The following is a 22,528-nucleotide window of genomic DNA, read 5'->3' on the forward strand; positions in this document are numbered from 1 at the left end:
TATGGAGCGTTATTTGGGTGACTCACCTTAATATTGGGGTCCCGGAAATATGAGGGACCCTTTTAGGTTTAACCTCCCCTCCGAACTTCCCTTTTTAGACATTTCTCCCAGGCCAATAAGAAAGAAGCCTCTAAGCTTTAGTTCACAAAAGGATCAGATTTTATTACTTGGAAATTAATTAAACAAAGGTGAAACTAATAAAAATCAAAGATAAGGAAATAGGAAAATAGAAATACAGAGCAATGCTCCTGACTCTAAACTCTAAACTTAGCCTATTAAGGGTTTTCTGTAATTAACAGCCCGCCAGTCTAAGGTTGCTCTCGAGCCACCCCAGTCGCCACACTGAGAGCACAAACATGTGCGGACAGCGTAAGGGCCCAGCAGGAAAAGAGCTGAGTTCCAGAAAACGCCTAGCGTTCCAGAAGCAGCCTGCCTCCCTTCAGCAAGCATTCAATCTCTCTCCTCCCCCAAAAGGGGAGGTCCTTCAAAATCTGCTTTTCTGAGCTTAGTAGCATATGAGTTAGCTAAAACCGGGAATATTAATCTTTACCACAAATAATTTTTACCACAAGGGTGAGGTAGCTTTGTATGGCCTCCAGTGACACTGCTCCCCCCATCACACAGTCCTCCTACCTCTGCTTTGCCCTTATCTTGTTATATAGGAAGAGATTGAAGCAGCTTGTGAGATGCTACAGGATCGCTGCCGTCGCTTGGGCTCCAAGATCCGGGAGCTACTGGTGCTGCCCATTTATGCAAACCTGCCTTCTGACATGCAAGCTCGAATCTTCCAGCCAACACCCCCTGGAGCACGAAAGGTTAGCCAAGGGGACATCCTTCCTTTCTCTCTCTCTGAAAGTCATAGCAATCATAGGATTTAAAGCTAGAGACTACCTTACTGTAGCCGAGCCCTTGAATTGTGATTTGAATTTTCTGGTTGGAAATTCAGTGTTCTTTTCATACACTATCACACTACTTTTCACTCAACATCTTAAGGAGTGCCTACACTGGGATTTTGTTCTGAAAGTGTGTATGTCAAACTTCTCAGATGTCATGCTGTAAATCACTGGTTTCAAATTCAAATAGAAACGGGGGCTGCTAATCCATATATAAGGATCTCTGTGGGTTGCCTATTGACTTGGTCTTAATATTTAATGTTATGTTTTATTGTATTTTTATTTATTTTGTTAAATATTTCCCATTTACATTTTAATCTGGTTCGACTCGGGGACCTCTTGGCCATGTTTAACACCTTTGCCATAAATCACTAGGAGATGACCTAAACAACTGTATTCTACCCATCATGTAGCTAGGGAATAATCCTATGTATTAACAGTAGAATTTAACCATCCCATATTTCTATGGGAAGATGACACTGCATTTAAGTCCCAGAAGACATTTCTTCCTGTTGCAGTAGGATGAAAACCATTTCCCCTCACACTTGGTCACTGAGCACAGGAACCTACAGCTTCAAAGTTACTGGTAGTAGCCCCTTGGCCTGGGGCAGAAACACCAACAAGGAAGGAGGAGATGAGTAGGGACAAAATGAGTTATGGAAAGGACAAGAATGGAGAGAGCTTTTGAGATAAGCAGAATGAGGAAAGTTTCTATTTCAAAAGAAAAGCCAGGGCAGCTAGGTGTCGCAGGTGGATAGAGCACCGGCCCTGGAGTCAGGAGTACCTGAGTTCAAATCCGGCCTCAGACACTTAACACTTACTAGCTGTGTGACCCTGGGCAAGTCACTTAACCCCCATTGCTTCACTTTAAAAAAAAAAGAAAGAAAGAAAAGCGGATCAGCCTGAGTCCTGGGTACATCATAGAAGGAAGAGAGGGGCTTTAGGGTGAAAAGGACTTGGTCTCTGGGAAGGGTGGTATTGGGACTTTGAGGTGAGAACATGGGTTGGGGACTAGGATAGAGGGGACAAGGGGGAGAGGGAGAGAGAGAGGGAGAGGGAGAGGGAGAGAGAGAGAGAGAGAGAGAGAGAGAGAGAGAGAGAGAGAGAGAGAGAGAGAGATCTTCTTCAATGACTCGGTTCAGATTAGGCTTTAGAACCCAGTGAAGGAGTAATTTGTATGTAAGGGGTCTACTTAATCTAGGAGTATATATCTATACAAACTAGGCATTGAGGGAAATCCGAGGCAATAGATGACACAGCAACTGTCTTAAAAAAAGTGAATAGCCTAACTATAGAGATGGAGCATGCACACAAGAAAAGATTAACAAAATATCAGATTTTAAAATAAGTATCAATTCATTGACTCAGTTGACTGTTGCAGGTCAGAGAGGAAAGATCACTGGGCTGAGCATGAGAAGTTGGGTTGGAAGTCATTTGGATAGGGCAAGAGAAGAGGGAAGGTGTTTCAGCAGGACTGCACAGTATACATAAAAGCATGAAAATGAAGAAAGGCAAAGTGAGCAACAGGGAGTAGTCCAGTTTGGCTGGATTGAACTGTGTGAGTGATAGAGAAGTGAGATTGAAAAAATAGGTTGGGGTCAGGTTGTGGAAGATCTTGATCTAGGCTCTTTAGATTTTATTGTTGTAGGCAATGAGGAGTTATGAAAATTTTTGACCAGAAGAGAAACAATGAAAATGGTGTTTCAACAAAGATTAGTCTGCCAGCAGTTCAGAACAGATTGGAATGGGGAAAATCTACGAATTTCCCTTTCTTTTCAAGTCAAAATGCCCCATTTACCCACATTCCTATATCTGATCTTTCACTCGTCTACCAACACCACTTAACTGTGACCCCAACCTGATATACTACACTAATACCCATATCTCCTCTCTTCTCTCCCCTTGAACCCCAAATTAGGCTTTTGCAGTATGTCTGAACACTCCATAACCCACCCCTACCTTGCAGCCCATTTTCCTAAACACCATGGACTACCTTTTATTCCATATTTCTCCTTTCAACCTACTTTACTCTGGATATTTTAGGTAGGAAGCTAAGAATTAAAATTTCACAAAACTTTATTAAGGTCCTTTGTGCACGATGGTAGGTGGGAAGGGAGATACAAAGGTAGATTAAACAATCACTGCCCTTGAGGAGCTTACAATCTAATAGAATGAATCAGGTGACTGAGATAAGTAGCTTAGTGTCTCTTTGGATGGGGGGGTGGGCACAGTAGTTGAATGAGTGACTCCTGTCTTTTTTCACAGGTGGTGGTGGCAACAAACATTGCAGAGACTTCACTGACCATTGAGGGCATCATTTATGTTCTGGACCCTGGTTTCTGCAAACAAAAGAGCTACAACCCCAGAACTGGCATGGAATCCCTTACTGTCACACCCTGTAGCAAGGTCAGGACCTTGAGGCAGGAGCACATGGGGAAAGGGACACTAGGCCTCAGGAAAATGCAGGAGAGAGGGGCCTCTGGGAGAAAGGGGTAGGGAATCATCTTCACCTCTTAGAGGTCTTTAAATTGTCCCTTCTCTAGGCCTCAGCTAATCAGCGAGCTGGCCGTGCAGGTCGGGTGGCTGCAGGGAAGTGCTTCCGCCTCTACACAGCCTGGGCCTATCAGCATGAACTAGAGGAGACCACAGTGCCAGAGATCCAGAGGACCAGCTTAGGCAATGTTGTCCTGTTGCTTAAGAGTCTGGGTGAGCCAGATAGTGGAATCTCTGAGGGTGGGTGAGAAAGGGAGAACTGAAATTATGGCCAGAATCCTGGGCCAGTATCTTAACTCTTCTCTTGCTCTTCAGGAATCCATGACTTAATGCACTTTGACTTTCTGGATCCCCCACCATATGAGACCCTGCTGTTGGCTCTGGAACAGTTGTATGCTCTGGGAGCACTCAACCACCTTGGGGAGCTCACTACGGTCAGCAAGGATGGGAATGTTGGAAATGGGGAGAGATGAGGGGAGGGATGAGAATAGGAGAATGGAAACTATCAGTGAGTCTGAGGGTTGGGAAAGAAGGACCTAAATTATGTGTGCCTTTTTTTCCCTTAGCCTGGCCGAAAAATGGCAGAACTGCCTGTGGACCCCATGTTATCTAAGATGATTCTGGCATCTGAGAAGTGAGCGAACCCACCCTCTCCTGTGAAGCATGTCTACTTCCTTCTCAACTCATTAAAATTGAGGGGCAGACTTTCCCCAACCCTGTATTACACACCCTAAACTAGGAACCCTTTCAAATTTTCACATTGTCTCATCTCCAATTCATATTGAACTTGTATTCCTTCTCTGTCCTCTACACTCAGGCATTACCCCAATTTGGGGGCAAAGGCCATGAAGCAATTTCCAGCACATGATTGTACTGGGGGGGGGGGAGCTGGGGAGAGATAGGATTCACATCTGTATCTTCCTCCTTTTTTCATTACTTTCTTCTTTTCCTCTCTTCATCTCAGGTATGGCTGTTCAGAGGAGATCCTCACAGTGGCTGCCATGCTATCTGTCAATAATTCCATCTTTTACCGTCCCAAGGACAAAGTTGTTCATGCTGATAATGCCCGTGTTAACTTCTTCCTGCCTGGTGGGGACCACTTGGTGCTACTAAATGTTTATACACAGGTTGGTGAAATTGGGGGAACTTAAAATTGGGGATTAAGGAGGAAAGTGACAGTTATGAAGACATTTGGTCATGGTATGGCCCCCAAATCCTCCCTTCTTTTTCTCCTCTAGTGGGTTGAGAGTGGTTATTCTTCCCAGTGGTGCTATGAGAACTTTGTACAGTTGCGTTCACTGCGCCGTGCCCGAGATGTACGAGAACAGCTAGAGGGGCTCCTGGAACGTGTAGAAGTTGGGCTCAGCTCCTGCCAGGGGGACTATATTCGTGTCCGTAAGGTCAGCACTCTCCATTGATCACATACTAATAATAATGCTTTCTTCCACGTTTCCCTTCCTGTAGTCTTAAGTAGACTTTTCCTAGGGTATTCTGAGAGGTGGTTGCATGTAGGGTTTTCTCTGCCTTACAAATCTTCAATGGCCAGGCTTTGTCTCTACCTCGTCTCTACCTGTGCTCTGACTTACTTTACTTTACTCTTTATTGGGGTGTCTGGGAGAAATGAGGGGACCAAATGGTTAGGTTTCTCTTGTGCTTCCTCTCCCAGGCCATCACTGCTGGCTACTTTTACCACACAGCACGGCTGACTCGAAGTGGTTACCGCACAGTGAAGCAGCAACAAACTGTCTTCATTCACCCCAACTCCTCTCTTTTTGAGGAACAGCCACGTTGGCTACTCTACCATGAACTTGTCTTGACAACCAAGGAGTTTATGAGACAGGTAAAGCCACAGGCTCCCTTTCCCATTATTGTTCTCCCTCAAGTAGACATCCTTCACAGTTGATATCCTTATAGCTTGAGAAGGCAGGTACCTGTGGGGCTTGTCCCATGGGCATGCTAGGAAATTTGGAAAGGAGATCCTTGTGGGTTGACCCCCATTCTCTTGCCTTCTCAAGAGCAATTCTCTTAAAATACTGAATCACAGGAAGATACCGAATCACAGGTTCTGGCCCTTGAGGACCAACAGCAATGGCCCCAGCCCCTTCTCCCTTTCTGATTAAGTTAGAACATCTAACAGTTTCCTTGGTAGACATAGTGAGGAAGTTAGAAACAAGTGTTGTGGGATTTTATACTCATCTTCCTTATCTTTCCAGGTGCTAGAAATTGAGAGTGGTTGGCTCCTAGAGGTGGCTCCCCACTACTACAAGGCCCGGGAGCTAGAAGATCCTAATGCCAAGAAAATGCCCAAGAAAGTTGGCAAGACCCGGGAGGAACTGGGTTAAGGGAATGAATCTTTCCCTTAATTCCTCTCATTTGTACAGATTTTTGTTGTTGTTTTAATGATTCCTATTTATTAAAGATATTTTGGGAAGCTGAGAATTTTTATATGGGGACCACTAGATAACATGGTTCAGACATGCAGAGGAATTACATTAAAGGTTCTTACATCCTCACTTAGTTTTAATATGTACAAGTTAAGTTATACAGCATGAGATGGAAACTGGGTAGGAAAGAAAGAAAAGATGGGGAGGCATGACAGATGAGGAGATTAGGCCTGCTATAGCCTCCCCACTCACCTCAATCCCATCCCCCTGTGCATAATAATGTGCTCAGTGCAGCCTGCAGCTCCCCCAGAACAAACATACACCTATGCCCAAGTTTCCCTCATCCTTATTCAGGGTTTAGGACACAGATGTAAGCTAGCTTCTGCCTCTGGCTCTACCAAGCCTAGGGCTCCTAGGGCTCCCACCAGCAGCTTCTTGACAGGCATTGGAGGTGAATGTGAGGGCATCAGCTGGAAAGAGGGGAAGAGGAGGAAAGATTAATGTTTCAGGGAAGGTGGGGCTGTGTTAGAGTGTGTGCAAAATACCAGTACCCCACCACAAGTTTAAACTTACTTTATCCAGGCGATGACGATAAATGAGGCCTTCAGAATTTAGGTAGAAAGTAGAATAGGCATCATATGTCCTGGGGATTAGAAGAAGCAACTCAATGAAAGGTTGCGATGGAAAGCTAAATTTATAGATTCCTGAAGGAGTAAAAGCCTGGGACAGTTGAGATAAATAGAACTAGATGTTTAACTATTTAGGTTTCCCTCACCGGTAAAGCTCATCCTTATCCCGGCGGTAGAAGCGCAGGAAGAGGAGATGGGTAGGCAAACCCACAAGCCGCCAACGTGCCTGCAGCGTCCAGTCTTCAGGGTGTTGGCTCAACCTCAGGACCTCCAGCTGCAGCTGAGCAAAATAATTCCAGGCCAAGAATCGGCAGAGAGTCAGTGATAGAATGTACCACGTGCGGCCTCTAAAGAAAGAAAGTCAGTCAGGCACTGGGCCAATCACTGAGAAAGTATAAATGACAGGGATATCTCCCCTAAAAATAAATGGGGTTAGGACAAAAAGTATGTGGATTAGCCCCCAAGGGACAGAAATGGATAAGGAATACATACATACATACATACATTTGGGGTGGGGGTGGGGGCCACAAGGGAAAGAACCAAGGATGGGCAATATTTGGCAGGAACAGGATGAACACACTCCCCTGCATGTGGTATCCTTTTACAAAGTGCATACACGTGGGTTTTTACCCCAAAAGTATTGGTAAGACAGACCAACATTTTACACAGGAGGAAATGGGTTCTGAGAAGTTAAGGAACCATACTACTAGGTAATAAGCAAAAAGTCTTTTGACTCCTATATTCAGCATTCTATGACATTTGGCTAGATTTTGTGGGATATTTGACATCTAGTTGGTGGAAGAGTAAAAAAGAGACAAGGCCTGGCGCCATCAATCACAGCCTGGAGTTAGGGAGGAAATTATCTCCTGGGGAAAAGGACTAGAAAAAGAAACTGAACTGGGTCCAAAGATTGAAAGAAACAGAAAGGATTAGACAATAAAGGACAGTCTTAAATGACTCCATATACAAAGACCCTCCATCCCTCCCCCACCGGCATCCAGGGTGTCTCACTTGGTTCGAATGTTCAGGATCTCATTGATGAATTCCACATCAGATGAGTAGAGGTTGTAATCATGAGAGCGAAGAAACAGGTTGGGAAGCTACAAGAAGGAACCAGGTCAATTTAGTTCTGAAGGTCAGGCTTCTTGTCCTAGCTAGCCATCTCTCTCCCAAAATCTACTCTTGCTCCCTGGATGCTTTCTGAACTCATCCTTTCTATCACTCAACCTACTTCTTCCTCAATCTAACTGTTAAAGAGGTTATTTATTTTCAAATGTACACTAGAGAAGGAAGTTCTGTGATAACAGTTTCCCTGTTTCATGACTCAAAAATGATATGAAGATCTTAAAGGTTTATCTAAATCCCACCACCCTCTATACATACAGTAACCCCTTTACCCTGACTCACCTCCTGCCTCAGTTTCTCATGCATGACAGCTAGATGTTCCTCCATGCTGGGGTTCCCTGATGGGGTGGCAGGAGCAGGGTGAGGACTTCCAGGGGCCCGGAATGGGATCAGAGCCCCAGGGTGGGGGCAAGGTAATTCCTCAAACAGGCTTCTAAGCCCATCTAGGCAGCCCCCATGCAACCCTGGCCCTGGTCCATCCTCCCCCTTCCCAGAGGGAAGACCCTCCCGGGGTGATATGAAGGTCTGGGACTGAGGAAGGGGCTGTTGGGGAACTTGAGGGAAGAATTGGCTGGAAGGGAGTGAGAGAGGAGGGAGCCGGAGATGTGGAGACGCTGAGGGAGAAGTAACTGTTGGCGAGGTAAGCCACAAGGGTAGGAATGGTGGGGCCTGAGGAGGGTATTGGTCCTATGAGGAAAAGAAAAGAAACAGTGGTTAGAAACAGAAATTGATTGGAAGGATAAAGAAAATGTTTTCCTCAGTTTACCCATTATATGAGGCTCCACTCAGTTCCCTCAACTGACCTCAGAAAGTGAGCCCAAAGACCAGGATCCCAGCAGTATGAGGGACAGAATTATTGAGAATGAGATGGAACCAAACCAGACTGAAAGACTACTGATTCTACCCCTGCAGTGTTTCTTTCGCCCCTCTTCTAAATTCCCATTGCCACTCTCGCAGATATTCTTACCACCTTATCTAACCTTATTGCAATGGTTTCTTCTGGCTATACTGCCTCCCACTTTCCTCCAAAACTGACACTACTTGCCAAATAAATTTTCCTTATGTACAAGTTTGGTCAAGTCATTCCTCTGCTCAAAGACCTTCAGTGCCTCTCAGTCTCCCAAATAAAGTTCAAATTCTTTGATCTCCCAACTCCATTACTATCTCCTAGCTTTGTGGCTTCTTCTCATATAGCCCTCCAACATAAGAACATAACTCCAGTCACACTAAACATACCCTGTGCTTTGACCTATCTAAAAAACATTAAGCTCTGTGTATAGGTGCTAGGGAGACAGAAAATTTAAAAAAAGACAACGTCTCACTTATAGACTTTATAGTCTACGATGAGACACAAACATATCTTTTGGGGGGGGGGAGGGGCAACAAGGGTTAAATGACCTGCCCAGGGTCACACAGCTAGTAAGGGTCAAGTGTCTGAGGTCACATTTGAACTCGGGTCCTCCTGAATCCAGGGCCTGTGCTTTATCCACTGCACCACCTAGCTGCCCCCAAACATATCTTTAATACACGTTACATGAAAGTGCATCAGGGAAATGAAAAATCTGAACTGGGCACAGGGGGCCTGCAGTTGTTACTTACTGAGGGGATAAGGGAAAATTTTCATGGAGAAGGATGATATGAATTCAAGAAGTGATGAGAAGGAAGGGTATTCTAGGCATAAGGAAAAGTGTAAGGCAGAGGCATCAAACTATTCATGCAGAACCAGATTAAAACGTAATTAGGAAATGTTTAACAAAATAAAATAAAATATAATACATGTTAATTTGTGGTTTTGTAAATCAATATGCAGCTCTTTAGCCCAAAGGGATCCCTTTCTATTTGATTTTTGGTTTTTTGCAGGCAATGAGGGTTAAGTGACATGCCCAGGGTCACACAGCTAGTAAGTGTCAAGTGTTTGAGGGCAGATTTGAACTCAGGTCCTTCTGAATCCAGGGCCGGTGCTCTATCCATTGCGCCACCTAGCTGCACCCCTTTTCTATTTGATTTTGACCCCACTGATTTAAACCAGAGGATCAGAGAATGGAGCGACTTGGCCTGAACAGTGTGGTATAGTAGAAAGAATGCTAAATCCACAAAGGACCTGGGTTTGAATACTGGTTCTGTCACTTGTGGAACTGTAGCAAGTTATATAGCTTCTCTGGACCCTGGGTTCCACATATGAAAATGATGAGATCCAATTAGATGACACTAAGGTGAGTTTTCTTCCAGCTATAAATCTATGACCATATAAGCACTGAGTGATATGAGATGGCTGGAAAGGTAGGATGGTGCCAGATTGTGGAACACCTTGAAAACTTAAGACTAACTTCAGTCAGGAGGCAATGGAGAAGGACTAAAGGTTTCTGAACCAAATTATATTCCTAAAAAAGAATATTCTGATAGCAATATGACCATAGCAGGGGTTAAGAATTAAGAAGTTATTGGAATAGTCCAGGTGGGTGGGTGATAATGAAGGCCTTATACAAGAAGCTCTATACTGTCAAAGGGGAGTATACAAAGGTGAAGGGGTTTACAGAATTTTATAATAGGGTATGAGAGGTGACTGTGTCAAAAGATAACTCCAAAGTTACAAACAGGAGAAACTGGGTGACTATTCATGCCACTAACAGAATCAGTAAATCAAGCAGGGAGAGCAGATTTAGGGAGAAAAATGTTTAGCTTGATATAGGATATTTTAAGTTTGAGATCTTTTAGGATATTACAGTGGAAATGTCCTAAAGGCAGCTGGAGATGCAGGTTTAGCACTGAGAAGGGGGGAGATAGAGCCTGGAGAGTCAACTGCATAATAACAGTAAACATATGTAATGCTTTAAGACTTACAAACTGTTTTATATACATCATTTCATTTGACTGTTATCTGTAGAGATGGTAACAGAAACTGTGGGAGCAACAAAGGAAATGCATCTATAGAGAAAAGCAAAGAACCCAAAGACAGACCCAGGAAAAACACAAAAAGGACAAAAAATCAGCAAGGAAACAAGAGGTAAGAACAGAAAGAAGACAGTGTAGAATCTCTGAAGCTAAAGTCAAGGAGACTAGACAGTGGGAAGGGGCCAACTGTCTCAAAAGTAGAGAAAGGTAAAGTAATTTATTTTTAAAGGTGGAAGGGGGGGAGATGAATTTGATGATTATGCCCTGGGGGTGGGGTTCAGAAAGACAGACACACTATAATAATTTTTTTTGGCAGGGCAATGAGGGTTAAGTGACTTGCCCAGGATCACACAACTAGTAAGTGTCAAGTGTCTGAGGCTGAATTTGAATTCAGGTCCTCCTGAATCCAGAGCCAGTGCTTTATCCACTGTGCCACCTAGCTGCCCCACACTATAATATTTTTGCAAATTGTTTCAATCCTTTTGTTAAGTAATTTGGAATTACGCTTTGGGGGGGGCAGGGCAATGAGGGTTAAGTGACTTGCCCAAGGTCATACAGCTAGTAAGTATGTCAAGTGTCTGAGACTGGATTTGAACTCAAGTTTTCCTGAATCCAAGGCTGGTGCTTCATCCACTGCAACCACCTAGCTGCCCCGCTTTTTTTTTTTTAAAGTAAAGAAAATGTGGGGCAGCTAGGTGGCATAGTGGATAGAGCACCGGCCTTGGATTCAGGAGGACCTGAGTTCAAATACAGCCAAAGACACTTGACACACTTACTAGCTGTGTGACCCTGGGCAAGTCACTTAACCCCAATTGCCTCACCAAAAAAACCCCCAAAAAACAAAAAAAAGTAAACAAAATGTCCATATCATTTGATTTAGAGATTCCCACTGCTAGGCATATACCTCAATGAAGTTAGAGATATAAATAGAGCTCCCATCTATGCCAAAGTATTCACAGTAGCATGTTTTAGGTAGCAAAGAACTAGAATAGAAACATCACAGATGCAGATTGGTTGAGGGCATAACTATATAAATTATGTGAACATAGTGAGTTATGACCATGCCATAAAAAAATGAATATTTAGGGGCAGCTAGGTGGCGCAGTGGTTAGAGCACCGGCCCTGGAGTCAGGAGTACCTGAGTTCAAATCCGGCCTCAGACACTTAACACACACTAGCTGTGTGACCCTGGGCAAGTCACTTAACCCCAATTGCCTCACTAAAAAAAAAAAGAAAAAAAAAAAAAGAAAAAAAAAATGAATATTTAGAATTCACAGAAACATGAGAAAGTATGTGAACTGATGTAGAAATAAAGTATCAGGAAAACAATATACAAAATGACTTCAACAATATATGTGGAAAGAACAAAAAAAGTAACTGAATGCTCTGAAATTATAACAACAAAACAGCCCAGAGAAGAGATAAGCAAATACATCTTTTTAACACTTCTTTGCAAAGGTGGGAAGTGGCATGGATGTGGAATACTACGTATATTATCAGACTTGGTTACTGTATTAGTTTTGCTGAACAGATTTTTTTTCTCCTCCTCTTAAATTTTTTATTCTTTGTAGCCATGGATAGTTCAATGGGTAGAAGTAGAAGGAGGGATATATTTGGAAATGAAGGTATGTTATCAAAACAAAAGGTTAACAATTTTTTAAAAATTATAAAGTTCCTGGGGGCAGCTGGTAGCACAGTGGATAAAGCCCCAGTCCTGGATTCAGGAGGACCTGAGTTCAAATCCAGCCTCAAACACTTTACACTTACTAGCTGTGTGACCCTGGGCAAGTCACTTAACCCTCATTGCCCCACCAAAAAACAAAAATAAAAATAAAAAATTCCTTGTTAACCTCAGAGAAAGCAATTTCAGTAAAGTGGTTGGGGCTGAAACCAGAGTGTAAAGAACAGTGAGCAAAGTCCTGAAAATAGGTATAATTTTTTCAAATTTTGCAGCAAAGAGGATGAGAGAGATTTATCAGTGAGCATTTATTAAGTGCCTATTTGCCAGAATTGTTACATGTTAGGCACTGGGGAAACAGACAAAATGAAACAATCCTTGCCTTCAAGGCTTATATTCTATTGGTGGGAAACAACATTTACACATAGTAGTATATACAAAATAAATACAAGGTAATTTTTGGGGGAAAGACATGATTGGTTGGGAGGGAGAATGAGCAAAGGTTTCATGTAGAAAGTAGTTCTTGGGCTGAACACTGAAGAAAATTAGGGATTTTAAGAGGAAGAGATGAAGTGACAGTATGTTTCACAAATGAGAGCTAGACACCCTATGCAAAGACACAAAGAAGACAGATGGTGTTGTATGTGGGGAATAATGCTGGATCAAAATTCATTAAGGGGGAAAAATAATGTATAACAAGATGGGAAAGGTAGGCTGGGGCCAGGTTATAATGGAAATTGATGGCCAAATAGAGATACCTTTTACCCTAAAGGTTACAGAAAACTACTGGGGTTTATTGAATAGAGGGGAGACATGGTCAAACCTATGCTTTAGGAAAATCACTGTGGCAAGCAAGTTCCTATTAAGAGAAGATACTTGAAGGAGAAGGAATTAGGAAACTAATTGCAATTGTCCAAGTGAGAGATGATGAGGTCCTGAACTAGAGTAATGGCTATGTAAGTACAGAGAAAGGGAAGGATATAAGAGATGTTTTGACTTTATCCGCTGTGCCACCTAGCTGTCCCCAAAACTGTTTTTTTTCAGGGCAATGAAGGTTAAGTGACCTGCCCAGGGTCACACGGCTAGTAAGTGTCAAGTGCCTGAGGCCAGATTTGAACTCAGGTTCTCCTGACTCCAAGGCCGGTGCTTTATCCATTGTGCCCCCTTGAGTCTACTTTTAAAACATCTCTTATGCACAGCTAGGTGGCACAATGGATAAAGCACCGGCCTTGGAGTCAGGAGAACCTGAGTTCAAATCTGACCTCAGGCACTTGACACTTACTAGCCGTGTGACCCTGGGTAGGTCACTTAACCCTTACCACCCCACAAAAACAAAACAAAACACAACACAAAAAAAAGTAGACTCAAAAAGACTTGACAACTCATTAGACATGGTGATGACAGGAGAATAAGGAGTCAAGAAAGACACTGAGGTTGCAAACCTCAGTGACTAGAAAGATGGCAGTGCCAATGATAGGGAAGTTCAGAAGAGGGATGGTTTGGGGCGGGGGGGGGGGGGGAGAGGGGAGAAGATAATTAGTCCTATATTGGACAAGTTGAATATGAAATATATCCCATAAATCTAGCTAGAAATGCCCAAAAGGCAGTTAGAGCTCAAAAAGAGAGAATAATGTTGGATATAAAGATGTTTTATAAAGATGAAAGTTGATTGAAAGTCATGAAAGTTGATGAAGTTACCAGGAGAGAGAATGCAGAGAGATGTAAGAAAATATAGCTATGGGATACACCCATAATTAGGGGATGTGATATGGATGATGATCCAACAAAGAAAACGGAAAAGGAACAATCAGAGAGGCAGGAGTAGACCCAAGAGTCGAAAAAACCCAGTGATCAGAGTATCCAGGAGGAAAGCAATCAACAGTGTCAAATGTTGCAGAAGTCAAAAAGGATGAAGAGTGAATAAAGGCCAACAGATTTGGCAACATGCTAATGTTTTACATAATTGCACATGTATAACCCATATCTGATTACTTACCGCCGGAGAGGGGAGGGGAGAGAAGGAAGGAGGGAAAAAATTTGGAACTCAAAACTATAAATAAAAATTTATTATTTTTTAAAAAGCAATCACTGGTAACTCTAGAGGGAGTAATTTGAACTGAGTGATAAGATAGGAAGCAGAACACAAAGAATTGGTAGGTGAGTGACAGAAAAGAAAGTGGAGGCAATGAGAGCAGAAATAGCTTTTTCTCTAGAAGTCTGGATGTGAAAGGGAGGAGAGATAGGATGGATAAGGCAAACAACAGAAACTTTTTTTGAGACTCGGGGAAAAACAGATGAGACCAGAGAAGAGCTATTTTGGAATAAGTAGTCTCAAGGCACAAATCCAGAAAAAGAGAATGATTCCCCAAATATCTACTTGCAAAGCCTCAAAGAAAAATACAATTTGGGCACAAGTTCAACTAGGATTTCTAGAAGAAATAAAGCAAGGGTTTTAAAAAAACACAACTAAAATTATTTTATAAAGGAAATAAGAGCGCTAGACAAAACAATCAGAAAAAATGAGACTGCTAGGGTCAAAAATTGGAGAACTGAGAACTATGGAGGACAGAATAGAAAAGAGAGGTAACAGCTTTGCACAAAAGGTATAAACCTTTTGGGGGGGGGGGCAATGAGGGTTAAGTGACTTGCCCAGGGTCACAAGTAAGTGTCAAGTATCTTAGGCCGGATTTGAACTCAGGTCCTCCTAAATCCAGGGCCAATGAAAAGGTATAAACCTTAGCCAAGTAAAGGGCCAATTAGAACTTAATGAATCCACGAGACAAGAAATATTATACAAAGTTAAAAGAATGAAAAAATTAATAAAAGTCTGGAAAATAGATCCAGGAAAAACCTTTAAGAATCACTGGACTACAGCCAACAAACATTCTATTTCAAGAAATTATACAAGAACACTGACATCTCTCTCTTAGAACCAGAGGACAAAGTAAAGATAGAAAGAATCTATAAGTTACCTCCTGAAAGAAACCCCAAAATAAAAACTCTCAGGAATATTATAACCAAATCTAGAGTTTCTAGATCAAAGGAAAAATACCACAAGCAGCCAGAAAGAAAGAATTCGAGTACCAAGGAACCATAGTCAGGATCACACAAGATTCAGCAGTCACTATGATAAAAAAGAGGAGGAAACCTTGGAATGCAATATTCCAGAAGGCAAAGTATAGGCTTACAACCAAGAATAACTTACCTAGCAAAGCCAAGTATAATCCTACAGGGGAAAAATGGACCTTTAATGAAATAGAGGACTTCCAATCATTCCTGATGAAAAGACCAGAACTGCGCAGATACTCTGAAGTGCAAAACACAGGAGTCAAGAGAAAAATAAAAAGGTAAACATGAGCAAATAATCATAAAGAATTAAATAAGATAAACTGTTTACATTCTAATATGGATCATGACATGTATCCCCTTGGAACCTTATCATCAACAGGGGTCATAGATTCTATTTAGACAGAGGGCCTGGGAGTTATTTCATTATGCCTTGATGATCTTAAAACAAAAACAGGAAGGGAGGGGACAGAGGGAAGAATAGAGGAAGATTAGGGAAAATTATCTCACATAATGAGGGTGCCTAAGCAGAAGTCTATACAAAACAGTAAGAAAGAGTTGCGGGAGGTGGGAGGCACTTGAATCTGATCGGTGGGGTGGGAGGAAACACAGGAACAGAGGAGAGGAAAAGAGAGAAAAAGGGGAAAAAAAAGTTTACATGATAACCTTGTATATTTGAAGGGAAAAGCAAGTTGTACATGGTAGATTTGTAGTCTTGTGTGCAGTCACCTTTTTTTATTGTACTGTATTATGGAAATGCTTGTTATATATAATTATATAATAATATGTAATTTCCTGCTTGGTAATACACACACACACACACACACACACAACCAAGCAGGAAAACAGGAAGGAAGGGGGAAAAGGGAATAAAGGAGAGGGTAGATAAAGAGAGGGGTTTGTTCTCAACAAAATGAATTCAATTGTTCAGTCATTTTCCAGGCACATCTGACTTTTTGTAACCTCATTTGGCAAAGATTTGCCACGAGTGGTTTGCCATTTCCTTCTCCAGCTCATTTTACAGATGAGGAAATTGAGGCAAATCTGGTTAAGTGACTTGCCCAGAATCACACAGTTAATAACTGTCTGAGGCCAGATTTGAACAGAGAAAAATAGTATCTTCCTGTCTGTGGGTCTGGCATTCTATCCACTGTGCCACCTAGCTAGAATGTACAAAAATATTCACTGTAGATCTTTTTGTGGTGGCAAACAACTAGAAACTGAAGGGGTGCCCAACAATTGGAGAAAGCCTGAACAAGTATATAAATATGATGGAATATTACTGTTCTGTAAGAAAATTTGAAGGGGGAAGTTTCACCCAGGAAGACATATATAAAGTGAGGCAGAGTAAAGTGAGCAGAACCAGAAGAGCAATTTATATAATGATGGCAATACTATAAACACAAACAACTCTGATAGACTTAGGACCTCTGATCAGCATGACCAACCACAATTCCAGAGTATTTATGATGAAACATGCTACCCACCTCTTGATAGTGAGGTGAAGGACTCAGAGTACAGAACGACTGTTTTTTGGACAATACCAGTTTAGAAATGTGTATATAGGTCTGTAACAGGGGTTTTATTTATGCTTTAAGAGTGCATCTACAGGGGCAGCTAGGTGGTACAGTGGATAGAGCACCAGCCCTGGAGTCAGGAGTATCTGAGTTCAAATCCAACCTCAGACACTTAATACTTACTAGCTGTGTGACCTTGGGAAAGTCACTTAACCCCAACTGCCTCACTTAAAAAAAAAAAAAGAGTGCATCTACCTCAGGCTCTATCCCCAATTGGACCCTTTGAACATGAACTCTAGGACCTCTATTTAAAAAGGGGGGTCAACCACATGTACAAAAATATTTATAGCTGCTCTTTATGTGGTGGCAAGGAATTGGAAGTTGAGGGGGTGCCCATCAATTGGGGAATGGCTGGACAAGTTGTGGTATATGAATACAATGAAATACTATTGTGCTGTAAGAAACGATGAGCAGGAGGAGTTCAGAGAAACCTGGAGGGTCTTGCGTGAGCTGATGATGAGTGAGATGAGCAGAACCAGAAGAACATTATACACAGTATCATCAACATTGAGTGTTGATCTACTGTGATGGACTATTTTCTTCTCACCAATGCAACAGCACAAAAGAGTTCCAGGGAACTTGTGATGGAAGAGGATCTCCAAATCCAAGAAAAAAAAGAAAAAGAACTGCGGAGTATAGATGCGGAATGAACCATACTATTTCTTTTGTTTTTGATGCTGTTGTTTTTTTCTATTTTGAGGTTTTTCATCATTGCTCTGATTTTTTCTCTTATAACATGACTAATGCAGAAATAGGATTAATGTTATTATGTGTGTATATATATATATATATATAACCTATATCAGATTACCTGCTGTCTAGGGGAGGGGGGAGGGAGAAAAATCTGAAATTGTAAAGCTTGTATAAACAAAAGTTGAGAACTATCTTTACATGTAACGGAAAAAAAATACTTTATTAATTAAAAAAAAAGGGGGGGGGGTCAACGCTGTCTTCCTATTTCCTAGGTGGCAAACTAGTTTTGGATTTCTCTACAGTCCAGTATGCCTTACCACCAGGTTAACTTCTGTCCACATTGCCCTCCCTTTCAGTTTCCTTTTGTGTGTCATCTTCCCCGATTTGATTGTAAGCATCTTGAGAGTAGGGACTATCTTTGTTCTTATTTATATGCAAATATCCCCAGTGTTTAGCACAGTGCTTGGCACACAGTAGGTATATAGCAGTGATTTTTTTTCTTTCTCAAACAATTATGAAGGACTCAAGAACCAAAATTCCAGAAGACTGAAGTTGAAGAAAGCTACTCAAAATGGAAAATTTACACAAGAATTTGCACAAGAGAAAAAGAGTTGACTCCTAGTGCAAGGTCCTGGCAAAGGTAGAAGAAAAGGGAGCAGGGCCACATGTACCATATATGTGATAGTCCAAGGCTTACAAAATGTTTTGCATACATTATCTCATTTGATCCCTAAAATATCCCTTTTAGGTAGGTACTACAGGCATTATTACCCCCAAATTACAGATAATTTTTTTTTTGTGGGGCAATGAGGGTTAAGTGACTTGCCCAGGGTCACACAGCTAGTAAGTATCAAGTGTCTGAGGCCAGATTTGAACTCAGGTACTCCTGAATCCAGAGCCGGTGCTTTATTCACTGAGCCACCTAGCCGCCCCACCAAATTACAGATAATTTAAATGATTGCCCATAGTCACATAGCTCATAAATGTCAGAGGCAGGATTAGAACCCAGCTATGAAACTCAAGTCCCAGCATTCTATCCAACATGCTATGCTGTCTAAATTAGTTTTAGTGAGTAGGAATATTTCTTCTCCTGTGAAGACAAGGAAGAAGAGAGGGTAATGATGCTGAATTTTAGGTACTGAAAGAAAAAGCCAAAGAGAGCTAGCTTATATCACATGGCCTCAATAAGTTAATGGCTCCCTGATGCAGAAAATCAAACACAATAAGCCATCTGTTTATGCCTAAAATCTCTGTTTATTGAACCCTTCTACATACTATATTTTGTCAGTTCATACATGCAATGCTTTAAATGCTCACAAAGTTTCCCTTGATGCTCAAGAGGTAATATAATACACCCCCTTCTGTCTCTTTTATGCATTTGTTATTTTGTATTAATTTACTGTCTTATTCCTTAATATATTATAGGCTTGTGTGGTAATAAGAGTACATGTCTTATATTTAAACTTTCTTATCACCTCCTATCCAACCTGATAGAAGGCACTGATTTTGCTACTGATATAGGGTTAAACTTCAAGTTCCAATGCTTCAAATATTTGTGATTTTGTCAGTATAGGGGATCCCTCCATGGAAAGAAGACTGCAAACTCTACATGACTTAGTGGATGATCTGTGACAATTGCTGTATCTGAGAAACTCATCATCAGGTGGCTAACCTAGTTAATAAGGCCCTCCAGTAGTTTAATCATTTTAAAATGTATTTTCACATATTTTACATCAAAATTCAATAATAACATCTTGATATATGCCCTAGATGAAATTAAATGATGTGTTTTTCTTTTCTTTCCTCTTCTACCCAACACACAAAGTATTGTTCCCCAAATCAACACTATAAAGGTTCCAAGACACTTTATTTTGCCCTAACATTTATGAGGTTTCTGGGAAATAGATTAGTCTTTCTTTTTTTTTTTTTTTTTTTTATAATTTTTTTTTTTTTTTTTTTGCAGGCAACGGGGGTAAAGTGACTTGCCCACGGTCACACAGCTAGTAAGTGTCAAGTGTCTGAGGCCGGATTTGAACTCAGGTACTCCTGAATCCAGGGCCGGTGCTTAACCACTGCGCCATCTAGCTGCCCCCTAGATTAGTCTTTCTAAATGAAAAACCAATCAACTTGCTCAAGGTCATACAGGTGGTGAGGAGAGGACCACAGAATAAAGCTAGAACCAAGCCCAATTTAAATCCACAACTCTTTCCAGTAGATTATGTTTTCTGTCACTAGTCAAATTTAATAAATGTTTACTAAATGCTTATTGTTCCACAAACCACTGATCTAGATGCTGCATTTAAAGATAAATGGATAAATGAAAGAAAGAAAACAAATAAAAAAGGTCTTTGAGCTTAAGACTCTTACATTTTACTGAAACAAAATACAGTTAAATATAATAAAGCACAGCCTCCTTCATAGATGGAGATGACTCACAGCCAGGGAGACAAGGGCTTAAGTCCTACCTCTGTTCTAGGCAACTCTCTAAGACCTAAAGTTGCAGAGAAATTGCTGACCTGCATTCATAAAAGGAGTTTCCTTTTCAGGACCTCCCCATGCCAATGAAATCACAGGTTTCACCCCTATCCCTATAAGTAAATATAAAGTATTTGTAATAATTTGGGGGTAGAGAGTGCTAACGACTGGGGGCAGGGGGGAGATATCAGAGAAGCCTGTGAAGGAAGTGGCCCTTGCACTGAACTTCAGAAGGTGAACTTCAGATTCCCTAAGATGGAAGTGAGGAAAGGACATTGTGGTTCAAGGGAACAGCCTAGGAAGAGGCATGGAGACGAGCTAGACTATTGTGTATGGGAAACAGTGAGTGAAACCAGTTTAGCTGAAACATACAGTGTGTTACAAGTAAGGTAAATTAAGTCTGAAAAGAGGCTGAAGCCACATTGTGAAGGGATTTAAATGCTAAACACAGAGGTTTGTATTTTATCTTATGGGCCACTGAGGCTTATTGTGCAGAGGAGAGATGTGGTGCTTTAGAAATACTGAAGCATGGCAAGGAATTGGAAATTGAGGGGATGCCCATCAATTGGGGAATGGCTGAACAAGTTGTGGTATATGAATGTAATGGAATACTATTGTGCGGTAAGAAATAATGAGTAGGAGGAGTTCTGAGAAACCTGGAAGGACTTGCATGAACTGATTGATGATGAGTGAGATGAGCAGAACCAGGAGAACATTGTACACAGTACCATCAACATTATGTGTTGAACAAGTGTGATAGACTAGATTCTTCTCACCAATCCAACGGTACAAGAAAGTTCCAAAGGACTCATGATGGAAAAGACTCTCTAAATCCAGAAAAAAAAAAAGGAACTGTAGAATATGGACGCTGATTGGACCATACTATTTCTTTTGTTTTTGGTGCTGTTGTTTTTCTTTTTTGAGGTTTTTCCTTTTTGCTCTGATTCTAACTAATGCAGAAATATGTAACCTATATCAGATTACCTGCTATCTAGGGGAGGGGGGAGGGAGGGAGAAAAATTTGAAATTGGAAATCTTATCTAAACAAATGTAATAAATAATTAAAAAAAAATACTGAAGCAGGCAAGAGTGCAGGTGAGAAGTGATGAAGACCTGAACCAAGAGTGGAGAGAAAGGTGAAGTAAAATAAACAAAATTTGGATGTTGCAAGGGAAAGATGGAAAAACTGTTTTGACTATGTTGAGCTTGAGATGCACATGGGATATCCAAGTAGAAATGTCCAGAAAGTAGTTTGGTGGCTGGGCCTGCTGCTACAGAGAAACGGACAACCAGCATAAATACTTTTCCTTGAAAATAACTCCATAAATTGAATGGTCTTGTTTTGGGGACGTCCCGTCAATTAGTGACAGCCTAATGGAGAAGGGCTTCCTAAGGGCTAGAGCCATAACCACCAAATTTGAAATGTAAGCCACAAAACCCTTAAATCAACTTTAAAAATCTAATTCAATTTGTGACTGTTAAAACGAAAAAGGAACGTCTGAATTTGTGCATGGGGTGGGGAAGAGGGAGAAGGGACAGAAGATCAAACGGGGTCTGGGAGTCACTCAGCTGGAGAATTCAATTTGACAGTTTTCCATTTTAAACAATTCTAGTTAACTAGCTACTAGACTATAGTTTGCATAGCGGGAAGAATTAACTACCAGCACCCTCTAAATTTTAGTACCCTCTGGCAAAGCCTGGAGTGCTCGGCTCCAGGAACAGGCTCGGCCGTAATAAAGGCTTATGGGGAGGGGAGAAGGATCCTCTTTACGGATCATGATCATGATACGAGGATGCCAGGATGCACTAATTGCAGAGAATGTCTCACACTTTTGCCTGGAGTTAGTTTGCAAAATGGGGTTCACCAAGCTAGACCCTCCACCCCTCTCCTCAGGCTCCACAGTCCCTCCGCCCTTCAAATCACCTCCAAGTTTCAGGTAACCTCCCCGGATGCGGACGGAGAAAGTGGGCCTGAGAAACCACCACTGGTATTCCTAAAGTACTCGGGAAGAAGCCACTCCCCCGCGAATTCCACGAGACCTGCCTCTCTCCATCAGGTGGGTGGTCTGGGGAGCCCCCGAGCCAGCCCGACTCGAGCCCCAGGCCAAGAACCACAGGACTCCTCTGCGCCGGGAAGCCGGCGCGGGCGGGCGGGAGGAAGGGAGTTGGTAACCACTGCGCCTGCTCCCTCTTCTCAGGGGCGCGCACCACCCAACGCGACGCCCGAGCAGCAGCAGCAACAGAGGGGCTCGCGCTGCCCCCCTCTCCTCCCCCTCCCCTTCCTGTCCCTCACCTGAGGCCTGGCCTGGTAGGCGCGGAGGCAGCGGCGGAGCCTCCGGGCCGCTCCCCGGCTTGGCTGGTACATGATTTTCGGGAGTGGGGAGGGTGTCTCCCGAATCCAGCGTCCAATATCCTCCGCACTGGAGTAAACTCGCCCCGAAGCCGGCTTCGTGAAGGGGAAGGGGGGGAGGGGGAGAGGTGAAGAAACAGACGACGCGCATGCGCACTATATAATACTCCAGAAGTAGCGGGCGACGAGACTACAGGAAGAGCGCCTGCGCTCGGAGGGGGAAAAAAGGACTTGAAAGGGTGCACCGCACAGCGCTTGCGCGAAAGGCAAACG

The 22,528-nt window shown here is 42.3% G+C and overlaps 2 protein-coding genes across 2 annotated transcripts in view; one reads left to right on the forward strand and one right to left on the reverse strand.

The window, feature by feature from the left end:
• The window catches only part of DHX16 (DEAH-box helicase 16), a 21,211-nt gene extending 15,394 nt beyond the window's left edge, over positions 1-5,817 (forward strand). The window contains exons 12-20 of the mRNA XM_044000961.1: positions 663-815; positions 3,159-3,299; positions 3,437-3,599; positions 3,702-3,820; positions 3,953-4,020; positions 4,351-4,513; positions 4,625-4,786; positions 5,053-5,226; positions 5,600-5,817. Coding sequence (XP_043856896.1) covers positions 663-815; positions 3,159-3,299; positions 3,437-3,599; positions 3,702-3,820; positions 3,953-4,020; positions 4,351-4,513; positions 4,625-4,786; positions 5,053-5,226; positions 5,600-5,728 — 1,272 coding nt within the window. The 3' untranslated portion in view covers positions 5,729-5,817. The remainder of the gene's footprint in view (positions 1-662; positions 816-3,158; positions 3,300-3,436; positions 3,600-3,701; positions 3,821-3,952; positions 4,021-4,350; positions 4,514-4,624; positions 4,787-5,052; positions 5,227-5,599) is intronic.
• Positions 5,778-22,504, reverse strand: C4H6orf136 (chromosome 4 C6orf136 homolog). The gene is made up of 6 exons (XM_044000987.1): positions 22,199-22,504; positions 7,807-8,211; positions 7,411-7,499; positions 6,546-6,746; positions 6,344-6,413; positions 5,778-6,240 (listed from the first exon to the last, which is right to left on the reverse strand). The coding sequence occupies exons 1-6, from the start codon at positions 22,268-22,270 to the stop codon at positions 6,121-6,123; spliced, it is 957 nt and encodes a 318-aa protein (XP_043856922.1). The 5' UTR covers positions 22,271-22,504; the 3' UTR covers positions 5,778-6,120.
• Positions 22,505-22,528: the final 24 nt, after the last annotated feature.

This window comes from Dromiciops gliroides, chromosome 4, assembly GCF_019393635.1.
Source record: "Dromiciops gliroides isolate mDroGli1 chromosome 4, mDroGli1.pri, whole genome shotgun sequence".
Classification (NCBI taxonomy): Eukaryota; Metazoa; Chordata; class Mammalia; order Microbiotheria; family Microbiotheriidae; genus Dromiciops; species Dromiciops gliroides.